The following is a 14,156-nucleotide window of genomic DNA, read 5'->3' on the forward strand; positions in this document are numbered from 1 at the left end:
AATTTCAGGATTAGGTATGTGCAGCTGTTAAAAGTAAGTGTTTGTTTGTGAAACTTCTCTGTATACTATATGGCTATTTAAGGTCTCGCCAGTACTGTGACACAACATTGTACATACAATAGGACATTCTTCTCACCTTCCCCTTTTGAAATATTACTGTACAATATTTGCAATAAATATTTAACACTGATCTATATGTAGAGAGCACATTTACAATATATAACTCTATTCTTGGCTGTTATAACAGTACTCCTAGAAAATGTATTCATATTGCTAAAGTTCCAGTAGGCACACTTTTTACAACATACTGTTACATTAGAAATTAATTTCTACATGTTAAATTGAACAAAACAAAGATTTTGTGCTCCTTCAGCTGCTTGGGGTTGGCTGTGGTACTTACTCCAAATAGGTATCACAACTGGGTGTCAGTGAAGGTTGTATGTTCTTTAGTTACTGTACTGAAGCCTTTGATGGCATTCACAAGGTCTTCGTCATCCACATACTACGGGAGAAAAAAAACCCAGCAAGTGATTTGGCTAATAAGTAAAAATTTAGAGAACTATAAATACTGACCTAGTCCTAGAATAACCAGAAATAACTGTGATTTGTCGTTCAAAAGAAAATAGACTTGCTACACGCACAGTCACAATACTTGACTGCATTATCAAACTGATTCTCACTAAGACCTTATCTAGACACAGCTTTTATACTGATTTAACTATTTTGTTGAAGGATGTGATTTTATGACGGTATAGTTAATTCCCATAAATTTAGGTGAATAACCTGTACTGCTATAAGCACCTTTACAGTGGTAGAATTGTGTCCACTCCAGGGGATTGTACTGTTTTAATTATTTCAGTTTAGAAATTGCATGAAAGCCACATAACCAATAGACTACTGAAACAACTCGAGGAATGTCACGTTTTCGCTGTAGTTATGTGCAAGAAGGAATAAAATGTCGGATGTATACAGTAGCTTAACTGTGCAAAATAGTTAATGGATAACATTTCCAAAAGCACCTTTTCTGAAAGTGAGACCTTGGCTCATGAATCACAGTGACTTAGCTGCTTCTGAAAATAGGATTTAGGCTAGTCATTAGGACCCAGAGCCTCAAAGGTATTTAAGCAAGTAGCTCTTATTACCTTTGAGGATCTGGGCCTAGATGCTTTTGGAAATTTTGCCCAGGATCTTGGTAAACGTTCAGTTACTAAGATAATGCCAAATGTGCATGCATTCATGGCTAACTCATGGAATTGTAGAACTAGAATAAGAACTTACCGAACCACTATCATGACCATGTATAATGGTATCCCACACAGAATCTTCTATTAGGGACTTCTTGTCATAGACATCGATAAGTTGACTGACACTGCGATGTAAAGAACCTTGGGAGTAGGTACGACTCATCTGGCTTTGACTTGGTATCTGTAGAACGGAAGTACTTCGGTTGCTACGATTACTCAAAGGAGAGCTGGGTCCTGGAATTTTTGTATCTGATAGTCCCTAGGAATATTGGAATAAAAAGGATTTGCTTATGAAAGGTTTACATGAAAAATGTAATAGATTAGCATTTCAGCTCAAATAAATTTCTGTTGCAAAATAAAGCTCTCGAAAATAACTAATTTTGTAGTAGAAGCCATAGTAGTAAAGTAACATGTTAATGGTAGAGGTTTTTAGGCTGATAACAGAACATCATTATCACTAGGCTCCAGCTATTGTTCCCTGTGGAAACAATGGCTTGCTGCAATGCGGTTTAACAAGGTGATCTCTTGAAGATCTTTTGTTAAGCATGCAATTGAAACGCATCACCACAGTAATTGCCCTTCCATTTTAGAACCAGGAAATAGACAACCGATGCAACACTTGCAAGGTTAGGAAACACCTGGCTTATTTGGCAGGGGACAATACCTGGCAATTTTAGCAACTAGATTTCAGAAAATGTTTTGGGAACTTGTGTAACTATGCTGTCCCTATCCACCATTTGACCTTTCTCGCTTTCCAAAAAGTTGTGTAAAACAAATTATATGTTAAATGGACAAGTAGAGCCCCAAATGGTTTTTCTAACATACTGTAGTGTGTGTGTTTCAGTAACACACCGCTATGCACTTGCTTTATTATACACTTTAAAGTAGCAGCTGTACACCACTTTGGATCATCTATCTCAGAATTTTCAACTGCTAACAGTTGTGCAGTAATAAAACATGCACCATGCAAGAAATTCTCATGCAAAACACTTCAGTTAATTACAGGTTTGGTTGCCACAGCACACAGGTTGCATACTTGCTAACGATACCTCAAAATGCATCGTGTAACTTTTTAGAGTAACACTACTTGCGGACTCGGACATCTCGGCAATAGAATCAAACTGAGATTAAAAAGGGAGGAGAGTTGTTAACAGCACTGCCACATTAGCCCAGGTGCTGTGACAAGTGTTTTATTCCGTGATTAGATTACACTGTAAATGGTCAGAGCTATACTGATTTACACCAGTTGAGAATCTGGGCCATTGTACTCAACTACAGGGCAATGGAATGAGTTTTACAATAAAAACTCATGGCAGTTGAAAACTAATTTGTTGGTCTCTGTAAGGCAGGTTTCACTTGTAGTATTTGTACAGGACAGCAGAGGATGAAAGTTCCAAATTCGAGTCAGTAATTGAGTTTTGTGAAAACCTGCACTGTATGCGGTGTGACCTTGAAAGTGATGATAAAACAAAAATGAATCCCTCCCTCTACAGCATCTATAGCCCTTTCCTAGCAGTTCAGACTAAAATGTGTGTGCAGACATAAGCACCGCAAAGCCTTACCTTATCTCTGCTCTGTGATACTTGTGAAGATGAGATGACAGGAACTTGTAAAGGAGTTGCAATAGGATGCTGATGGCAGGGATGATCAATTAAAGAGGTTTTCTGCATTTTTAAAGCATTGTAGGTGGAGAATATAAAGGGGGTAAATATACGAGTGTGTGGAAGACAAGGAGTTAAACAAAAGGGACAGTATCTTTAATTTTCCCAAGGAGAAATTGGATATAAGGCACTTTTTTTTTCCAATTTAAATTTCTGCCATTTGTTTAGCCAAAGAGGAGCCACAATTATATTGTTGAAACTGATGGCACAATGTGCGCTATAGCAGCTTGTGGAATTAATATAGATCTGAATGACTTATTTCAAGCTGTTGACATGTCTGCTTATACATGGAGAAAAAATAGTGGGGAAGAGGTTGTAAAGAAAGGAGCGATTTAATGGGCTTTAGAACCCAGGAAGCCCTGGCTCCTTAGTACTTATCTTCTTTATCACAGGATTTTCTGTGGGTATGTTACTTTCTTCCTCAGTTTCCATCCGAAAATGGGCATTCTACTAACCTTCCTCAGTAGGTTGTTTTATGTAATTCCTAAGGAATGGTCACAAGTATTACTGGACTCCTTTCCTCAGCTCCAAGCGCCTATTGTGACATGTGACTCTATGGCAAGCTAGGCTATTTTCAAGTCTCACTTTGTATTTCAAAAGCTAAATTACGATGATTATTTTTAACAGTTCCTCATTTAGCCTTGCCACACAATGTTTCTAAGGCAAGCAGCCCCAGACTCAAGGGGGTCCTTCTGAAAACAGACACATTTTCCTTTAAGGTACCCACTTGGCCACCTAGTTCAACACCAGAACACTCACAGGCCCTTAAGGGGCTACATAAAGATCTAAACTGGCAGCTTAATGGGTTGTTGACATAATTCTTTAAATAAGGATATAAGACATGAGAGCATCATGCTTACTAATCAGTGGTGTTGCGCCTGACAAACTGAGCAGCTGTGGCAGGTGAGGGCTACTGTTCCCTGATGAAGGGCACATTACAGGGTACGTCTTCACTTACCGGAGGGTCCGGCGGCAGGCAATCGATGTTCTGGGATCGATTTATCGCGTCTGGTTAAGATGCGATAAATCGATCCCGGAAGTGCTCGCCGTCGACGCCGGTACTCCAGCTCGGCGAGAGGAGTACGCGGCATCGACGGGGGAGCCTCCGTGCCGCGTCTGGACCCGCGGTAAGTTCGGACTAAGGTACTTTGAATTCAGCTACGTTATTAACGTAGCTGAATTTGTGTACCTTAGTCCAAAGTGGGGACAGAAGCACAAGATGGCTGGATGAATCCATAGAAATACCACCCTTCCTCTTTCCAATATGACAACCAAGCTCCTGGAAGGCAGGGTTCTTAACAATTTTTGCTTATACTCGTACATGCTAAACAGTGAAGAATGTGTTAAAGCCCCCAATTCAACTTTTACACCAGAAAATACAATTGTTGCAGGCCCAAGCAGCCCTCACAGAAAGATGTGAAGCAAGAGGGAGCAGGGAATAGGAACGGGAAGGAAAAGGCACAAACATGCTTTTGGTTGCTATAATTATCTAGGATTTTATACTGTCATCTATCACCATGGTATCTGAGGAGTCTATATGTGTCAGCAGGGTTTAAAATGCTGTGGTTTTGCATTCACTGAAGTCAGTGGCAAAACTCCCATTGACATTAATGAGTGCTGGATCAAGCTCATAGTTTGTAGAATTGTACTCAGTCACTTGAAATAATAGGAAACTAGTGAGCACTATTCTAATATTTATTCCTTTTGCCTGAGAACTAATTTACATAATGGGGCAACTCCTCAGCTAGTATAAATAAGAGTGACAGACTAACGATTTCCTGAATGAACTTCACTGAATTAAGTTAAACCTTATTGAATTAGTTTTCATTGTATTAAAATGCAAATATGTATGGTGAGATTGTATGGAATTTATTTAGTAGGAAGATTAATGCAATCTCTGGAAGGTAGGAGGAAGTCCAAAGGTCTCTTTGGAATGATATGTGTGAAGTGGATTTCTTTAGAAAGAGCTTGAGCGAATTCTCCCCCTAGTTCAAATTTGGTTCTCCAGGGTCCAAGAGACGAAGAAAGGTGTTTGGGATAAATAACTTGAGGTTGTTTACACTGACTCAGAGGCTTCTTCCTGATCCAGCAAATGGACAGGACCCCAGCTCCACAGAGGGCCCCAATCTTTAGGGTAAGGGTGGAAGGCTGTCAGAATCCATGTTAGGAGTGGGGTGGACTCTGGTAAGCTTGTTAGCATGTGTGTAGGTTATTTTTTTTTAAAATATGTATTCACCTTAGGAATAAAGTAGGCTTGCAAAGGAAGTGCTATGCAGTAAGTTAGAACTGTTGACAATCAGTCTCTGAAGAGAGCGAGCAGGTGTGCTTGGGCAACCTGTCTGTGCTGGGAAATACAAAGGGAACAGCATAGCCTGGGAATACCCGGTCAGAAGAGGGAGAGAGACTAGTCTTTACCCAGAAAAGCAATGGTTGTGGAGCTAGAAACCAAGAGTTGGTGCCTTTACTGGTCCACTATGGGGAAATACAGGTTTAGCTGCCCTGAACTGTGACAATAAGCATAGCTTGACTGAGTCAGTGGGGCTATATTGATTTACAGCAGCTAAGGATCTGGCCCAATCAGTGTATTGATACCTGAAGAATGACCTCCCCAATAATACAATAAAGCTAAAGATGTCCTACCCCTGTGGCATTTAAGGAATTAAACACATCTCAGTCTTCCTACCACATTCATCACTGAGGTATCTGACCAAGAAAAAAACCCAGCCAAGTTCTGTTGCTTATTTGAACGGTAGTCAGCACTTACTCCCAATTTACAGCTTGGCTCTTTTTCTGGGTTTTGTAGCTTACAGATCTTTCACGTGAAGCAATATGCACCTTTTCCCTCTTACTATATTTAAATTGTAAGTTAATGCCCTTAGACTGCACCATTATCTTTTGTAACATATGTTCTATTGCAATAACTCTCTGTACAATAAAAATACACATTATTGTGCTTTGCATGACATACCATGTGTGTGTCTCCTGGTGAATATACAGTCATTGGTGATGTCCGCTTTTGGAGTGGAACTAAGGGAGGTCTTTCTCTTGCATATGGTTGTTTTTTTATTTTTCTTCGTAGAATCAAGGATAGAAAAATAGCCAAGAGGATCAAACCTAGAACTGCCATTAATATCACAAACCACAGTTCAGTATAAAATTTTGCATATTTAGTCTCTGCTTCATCCTTTTTTCCAGGCGTTGTTAATATAGGACCTGTATAATCCAGGGAGGTAAAAGGGAAACATTATTTTAGAAAGCAGGTTAGTCATAGATCGTCCCCTTATTTTATAATATATTAGAAAGAAGTCTGAAGCAGTTTGTCACATTGTGCTTATTTGCACTTATGTTCAAGGTGGTGTAATGGTTCAATATGCTAGTGGGCTGTAATAAAAAGCTTACTGCACTCAAGAGACCATGTTTAAAGTTCTGGCATTGCTGCCTGGGTTGGAAATCACCATTGCACTAGCATCTCCTAAGACAGAGGAGGGGGGGAATTCGAAAAAGGTTGATCAAAGTAACCTTGAACAGTTGAAACAATGGTGGGTAATTTCAGAGAGGTGCAGACAGAATGTTTTCTGCAGCATGATAGCCCAGCACATGAAGCAGTTGCTACTGTGGACACTGCAGCACAGATTATAAAACAATAAAGCCACAAAAAGAGGCCAAATAAAATAAAAAGCGTAGGACAGGGACATGAAAAAGATACACAAAGTGTTTCATTGTTCCTTCCAATACATGGTGCACATTACTGCACAGCTTAGAAAAATCAATCACGGGGGGGGGGGGGGGGGAATGCATTGTAGCTTTGCAGGACATTCAGCAATGCATCCAAAAATGGCTGAGTGTGCTAGAGTCCTAGAAACAAAAACAGAAGAGAGGTGACCTCTTTGCCACAAAGCCATGACTAGGTTATAAAAAATATATACATTGTTTATTTGCCACCCCTCAACAGGAAGGAGATCTGGCCAAGGAAATGAAATTCGGTGTCAACATTGTGTCTAACTAAACAAAATATTTTTGGCGCTAAAGTCCTATTTCAGCTTCGGTTCAAAGACATTTAAGGGGTTTTCACACTGTGATTATCTTATACCCCATTTCTGGTTCAGGAAGCAAGGTTTTAATGCAATCTGACAATCTCCTCCACTCTTCTAGTAGATTAAAAATTAATCCACTGCTCCTCCACACCTGCATATTGAGACTGCCCCACACTGATGGCTTAATACTAACTTGGATGTGGCTCACAGAGAAAACTAATATCAGCACTTGTGGAAAGGGATCTTAGCTATGGGCCAACAATGGGTACTCATGGCAATTTATAATTGTTTACATCTGCCAGGGCTCTGCTTCCAGGAATTTCCATTGTCTCTTCTTAGAAACCTGGTGTGGTGATTTGCTTGTGGATGATATGTCTGAGATATAACTAGTGGTCAAAAAAGAAAAGATGTTTGGCTGCATAAGGAAAGGGATGAAGAATAATATGGGAAGTATAATGGCTTTATACAAATCCATACTACAGCCTCATCTGAAGTGCTGTGTGCAGTACTAGGATATTGCACAATTGGGGGAGGGGGTTCAGAGAAGGGTGACGAGTGATTAGGTACATGGAAAAATTCTCACAGAAAGAAAGGCTGAAACGATAGGGATTGTTTACCTTACAAAGGAAATGAATACGCGGGGACATGATACAAGTATATAAAATAATGAATGGTCTAGAGAAGGAAAATAGGGAGCTACTGTTCTCCCTGCCACACAACAAAGGGGACATCCAATGAAATTCAATGGTGGGAAAGTCCAAACTGAAAAAAGGAAATACTTTTCACATGAAGCACAATTAGGCTGTGGAACCCACTGCCACAGGATGTTGTTGAGGTTAAGAACATAACAAGATTCAAAAAGGGAGTGGACATTTGTATGGATATCAAGAACATAACGCGTTATAATGCTTATTGCTAAAAAGGGTTTTAAAGGAATATTAAAACTTTGTATTTCAGGTTTTAAGCCAATCTCTGTCAGAGATCAGGATGAGACCTAAGATGGGGGGACAGATTACTCCACCTCTGCCTACTGTCGGGTTCTTACATCTTCCTCTGTCGTTGGCCACCGCTGGAGACAGGCCTAAATTAGGTCTATACCTATGTTCCTATGTATCTAACAGCAGCAAAACCTCTGTATCTGGATGCTCTTTGGGCAGGCCAGGGCCCTCACCCTGCTCTCCTCAGAGTGAAAGACAAAATTTCCATTGATTTCAACAAGATCAGGCCCTGTGTCAACATCCCTCTTCCTCAGCTGAAGACTGAAAAGCTCAAGTTTCAGCCTATTTATTACATAAGAACATAAGGCGGCCATACTGCGTCAGACCAAAGGTCCATCAAGCCCAGTATCCTGTCCTCTGACAGTGGCCAATGGCAGGTGCCCCAATGGGAATGAACAGATAGGTTATCATCAAGTGATCCATGCCCTGTCATCCAATCCCAGCTTCTGGCAAACAGAGGGTAGGGACGCCATTCCTGCCCATCCTGGCTAATAGCCATTGATGGACATATCTTCCATGAATCTATCTAGCTCCCTTTTGAACCCCGTCATAATATTCACAACACCCTCTGGCGAGGAGTTCCAGAGGTTGATAGTGCATTGCGTGAAAAAATATTTTCTTGTGTTTGTTTTAAACCTTCTACCTATTAATTTCATTTGGTGGCCCCTTGTTCTTGTATGATGAGAAGGAGTAAATAACACTTCCTTATGTACTTTCTCTATACAACTTATGATTTTATAGACCTCTATCATATCCCACCTCCCCTTAGTTGCCTCTTTTCCAAGCTGAAAAGTCCCAGTCTTATTAATCTCTCCTCATACAGAAGCCGTTCTATACCCCTAATCATTTTTGTTGCCCTTTTCTGAACCTTTTCTAATTCCAATATATCTTTTTTGAGATGGGGCGATCACATCTGCACGCAGTAGTCAAGGTGTGGGGAAACCATGGGTTTATATGATATTTTCGGTCTTATTATCTATCCCTTTCTTGATGGTTCCCAACATTCTGTTTGCTTTTTTGACTGCCGTGGCACACTGAGTGGATGATTTCAGAGACCTATCCACAATGACTCCAAGATCTCTTTCTTGAGTGATAACAGCTAATTTAGACCCCATCATTGTATATGTATAGTTAGGATTATGGTTTCCAATGTGCATTACTTTGCATTTATCAACATTAAATTTCATCTGCCATTTTGTTGCCCAGTCACCCAGTTTTGTGAGATCCTTTTGTAGCTCTTCGCAGTCTGCCTGGGACTTAGCTATCTTGAGTAGTTTTGTATCATCTGCAAATTGTGCCACCTCACTGTTTACCCCTTTTTCCAGATCGTTTATGAATATGTTAAATAGGACTGGGCCCAGTACAGATCCCAGAGGGACACCACTATTTACTTCTTTCCATTCTGAAAACTGACCAGTTATTCCTACCCTTTGTTTCCTATCCTTTAACCAGTTACCAATCTTCCCTCTTATCCCACAACTGCTTATTTTGCTTAAGAGCTTTTGATGCGGGATCTTGTCAAAGACTTTCTGAAAATCTAAATACACTATATCCACTGGATCTCCTTTGTCCGCATGCTTGTTGACCCCCTCAAAGAATTCTAGTAGATTGGTGAGGCATGATTTCCCTTTACAAAAAACATGTTGACTGTTTCCTAACAAATTATGTTCATCTATGTGTCTGACAATTTTGTTCTTTATGATAGTTTCAACCAATTTGCCCGGTACTGAAGTGAGGCTTACTGGCCTGTAGTTGCCAGGGTCACAACTCTGGAGCCCTTTTTAAAAATTGGCGTCACATTAGCTATCCTCCAGTCATTTGGTACAGAAGCTGATTTAAATGATAGGCCACAGATGACAGTTAGTAGTCCTGCAATTTCACATTTGAGTTCCTTCAGAACTCTTGGGTGAATACCATCAGATCCTGGAGACTTATTACTGTTTAGTTTATCAATTTGTTCCAAAACCAACTCTAATGACACCTCAATTTGGGACAGTTCCTCAGATCTATCATCCAAAAAAAATGGCTCAGGTTTGGGAATCTCGCTCACATCCTCAACAGTGAAGACCGATGCAAAGAAGTCATTTAGTTGCTCTGCAATGGCCTTATCGTCTTTGAGTGCTCCTTTAGCATCTCGCTCATCTAGTGGCCCCACTGGGTGTTTAGCAGGCTTTCTGGTTCTGATGTATTTAAAAAAAAAATTTGCTATTACTTTTGGAGTCTTTGGCTAGCTGTTCTTCAAATTCTTTTTTGGTCTTTCTAATTATAGAACTATTGTGATGTCACCACCCCATTCCAGTCCTCTAAAGAGACCTGCAACCAAGAGATGGGTCAGGACTTGATCTTTCTAAGGTTTAACAAAAAGAAACTCACTGCCAAAGCATGTAGCATTTACAAAAAACCAAGAAGCTGTTCCTTTCAATTCTGAAGGAATATAAAGGACCCAAAGGGTTTTGATTTGCTTTGTATTTCAGCTTTAACACAGGCAGTAAGATACCATCCCTATCGTCGTGCTGATGTACATTGTTAGCAGGTTTTGCATTTGATTGACTTTTTGATGGGAGGGAAAGAACTGTGTGTGAAATTCTCATTGGTTTAAAAAAACTCCAAGACAGCACCTGCTTCAATAAAGAGAAACTTCCTGAATGAATTCACCTGGTGATAAAGACACATTAGCCACATACTTTAATGCTTCAAGAAACAACTTGGGCCAGATCAATAACTTCTATTTCTAAATCTGATCTGATCCAGTATGTGTTACACCTAATTGCTCAACACAAATTCACACATTAGTAGGAGCTAGGTAACGTCTCTACATGTTTACCAAGTCCAGTAGCAGTGCTGTATTTGATCACTGGTGTGATGGCGCTCCCTTCATCAGTGGTACAGGTTACTTGAAAGAAAAAGGCTGAATAAAAAAGGCAAAATACAGAGTTATGAATCTCAAATGGGACTATCAAAATGCTTTGGCCCTGATCCTCCAACAAGATCTGCTAATGTGCACTGCTGCATTCAGGCATAATCAGAATAGGACTCCCCACAGGCACAACAGTCAATACGAGTGGATCCTAATATAGTACTGAAGCCTGATTATCCACTAATATTCAGATATTAAACTGTATATTACAGTTGTATTGTTAGTAGTTATTGTTATATTCCCCTATAACCTCCCATTATCGCATGCTCATAACTTTCCAAATCTGACAGTCAATTTTTAAAGAAACTTCGAGAAAAACCCTCAACCCTGTTTATTATAATGGGAAGATACAAAACCCCCAAACAAACCCTTCCTATTGTTAAATAAATAAACGTTTTGAATAGGGGTTATAACAAAAAAGGTTGAAGTTTGAAAGCTGAAATCTAGCTGAACCATAAATTTCCTCGAGGGCTAGTGATTTTGCTTCTCTGAGGAATTGTTTGATTACATTAGGAGCATTTGAAAATGGCAGTGGTCTTTATCAAGTCACAAGGTGAGATGAACTGTGCCCACATGCGCAGCTAGCAAGCAAATACATTAGAGAAGTTCATACTAAAACTTGTCAAAAGACAGCTGGACAAAGTTTTGTGCCATACTTTCTGCACACATTGCCCAGCACAGTAGTCCCTTGCCCCACCAAATTGTGTTATTTGGAATGATTTCTAACCGATATGCCTTCTACCTGCTTCCGTGATTTATCCAGGGCTCAGTCCTGCAAGGTGTTGAGCACGCTAGCCCAATCCAGCAAAATACATAAGCATGTGGTTAACTCTAAACATGTGAACAGTCCCATTGACTTCAGCAAGACTACTGATGTGCTTAATGTTAAGCATGTGCCGGATTGGGCTAATGTGCTCAGCACCTTACAGAATCGAGCCCTGAAAGGGTCATGGTGGGGGTAGAGAGCACATCATATCTTTGTCCACTCCTCCTTTTGAGAGGAAGATCTGTAGTAAACTCCAGGAGGGCAGCCTCACAGTGTTTCCTGGCCATCTACACCCATCCCATGGAATTGGTAGAATTTATTCCAGAAACATAATCAATTCCCCTCACCCGCCCCTGTACCTCAAATAACCACTGTTCCTATAAATCACAGTAGGTACTAAAATGGTTTTGATGGAAAACTGCATTCAATCATCAGGATAAAGAGTACCTTACTAAGCATACACCATCAGCGTTCAAGGAAACTAGAAGTCTAAAGAGACATTCCACTGATGTGCATTGGCTGGCTGACTTTGTAAAATTTAACATGTAATAAAACTAGATAAACACAGTCCTTAAGCTATAGAAATGGGAAACTGAAACTGACTTTTGTCAGATGTCCTTGGTAAATACAGCATGGTGTCAAAGCCACTATAGACACGCTGGGCTCCCTCAGTTAACACGTACTCCTTCAGCTGTCCGTTCAGTAGGAAAGTGTGACTCCAGTCTAGGTAGATCATGGATAAATTGCTGACAACAGAAAATGGAGCTTTGTACTGAGGTACTGGGAGGGGGGGGGAAAAAGGAAACAGCTCATTTATAAATTGTAGGCATCTTACTGGGTTGCACAAAATAAATGCATCAAATAAGAAGTGTAACAGGCTTTCTCACATACATACCCCCGTATGGAAAAAAAACAAGGAGACTGCACTTGCATTATCACACTGAAATATATTGTATCTGCATCCTAAGTGAAACCCACAAGGAAGATTAGTAAAATTCAAGCGTAAGCTCCTTGGAGCAGGGAGTGTCTGTTCAATGCCTCGTATAATGGGCTAGATTCGGGGGGTACAGGCACCATTGTAATACATAATTAATAATGAAATGGCTTCCAAAAATTAAGGATCAAGCCATCAAAAATTCAACACAAGGAATGAGTTATATTCTATCAGCTGCACTGGTAAAACTCTACTGGAGTTAATAGGGTTACACCGTGTAACAGGCCAAGACCATGTTCTGTTAAATAACAAGACTGGCACCAGAGCTTAAAGTGGTATGAAAAAAATGTGTTGCAGGGTGGGAGGGAGTGGGATGGCCTGTCATCTTCTATAGAAATGAAAACACTGGCTTCACCCCAATATAATTTTTGCTCCCAGTGTTTCACCTCTGCTCCCCCTGGGGCACAGCATCCTTTCCCCCAGACAGAGTGGGGAGGAGCTGCTGCTGGGCTCTTTCTGCTCTCACCTCTTTCCTCCACAGAGAGGAGGGTGAGAGAGCTCTGCCTGGGTCTGCAACTGCTCTGATTGGCTGCTTACACCCTAGGAAGGCAGGCAAGCAGGGGTGGCAGGTTTGTATAATTTTTGGTGGTGACCAGAACGGGTCCAAGAACCCCCCCGATGAGGTGGTTTGGAGTGTGGGAGGGGGCTCAGGGCTAGGGCAGAGGGTTGGGGTGTGGGGGTGAAGGCTGGAGATGTGGGGTTCATGGTGCAAGAGGGGGTTCAGAGCTGGGACAGAGGGCTCTGGCTGGGGGTGCAGGCTCTGGGGTGGGGGCTGGGGATGAGGAGTTTGGGGTGCAGGTAGGCTGCCCCTGGGGCTGGGGCCAGAGAGGAGGACTCCACAGTCCTCTCCCCGCCGGCAGCAGCGAACTCTGTGATAGGTGCTCCCCTACCGCCCCCCATCCTGGCAACACACTTTCACTGCATGTGCTCCTAGGGCCCCTCTCAGGTCCAGGAAGCCCCCTCACTTCCCCTGAGGTGGGTTCTGGGTGGGGCTGCCCTCATGTATGCTCCTCCTCCTGGCCGGCGAGGGAGCGCAGCGCAGAGTGGCAGGGCAACTGCCTGCTGCCCAGGATGCAGGCAGGGACGCTCTGGGGGGGCAGGTAGGGCTGGGGGAGAGACCCGGCCCAGAACATTGATGGAGCTGGGCCCCCAGGCCCTGAATATTGCTGGAGCATGCGCACTATGGGCCCATATAACTCGCCGCCCATGCAGGCAAGTATCCAATCCTAAAGGGTTTTCACCCCAGGCAGGACTGAAATGAGCACCCCTCAGCGACCTGGCTGGAGCTATCGGAATTTTATTTGTTGGCTCTAGGACGCCTTTCAGCCAGGTGTACTTTAAGCACTGACTGGCACACAAGGTTCCTATCCATGGAGACACCACTGATTAGTGTCTCCTGGATGGTAATATAATTGTCTCCTGTTTTGTTGCAGTTTTCCTCTCATTTAACAGGTAAAGTATCTTTATTACTATTAACTATAATTGGAGGCTATTTTTCATATCAAATCAATATTTATTGCAACTAAGCCCAAAGCACTAGCT

At 41.6% G+C, this 14,156-nt stretch overlaps 1 protein-coding gene across 1 annotated transcript in view; it reads right to left on the minus strand.

Moving 5' to 3' along the window:
- Positions 1 to 322: 322 nt before the first annotated feature.
- USH2A (usherin) overlaps positions 323 to 14,156 on the minus strand; it is a 548,586-nt gene continuing 534,752 nt past the window's right edge. Inside the window, exons 67-71 of the mRNA XM_034764482.1 lie at positions 12,224 to 12,400; positions 10,762 to 10,845; positions 5,874 to 6,118; positions 1,279 to 1,503; positions 323 to 502 (exon numbers count right to left, since the gene is read on the minus strand). Coding sequence (XP_034620373.1) covers positions 413 to 502; positions 1,279 to 1,503; positions 5,874 to 6,118; positions 10,762 to 10,845; positions 12,224 to 12,400 — 821 coding nt within the window. The 3' untranslated portion in view covers positions 323 to 412. The remainder of the gene's footprint in view (positions 503 to 1,278; positions 1,504 to 5,873; positions 6,119 to 10,761; positions 10,846 to 12,223; positions 12,401 to 14,156) is intronic.

Source organism: Trachemys scripta, chromosome 3, assembly GCF_013100865.1.
Source record: "Trachemys scripta elegans isolate TJP31775 chromosome 3, CAS_Tse_1.0, whole genome shotgun sequence".
Taxonomy (NCBI): Eukaryota; Metazoa; Chordata; order Testudines; family Emydidae; genus Trachemys; species Trachemys scripta.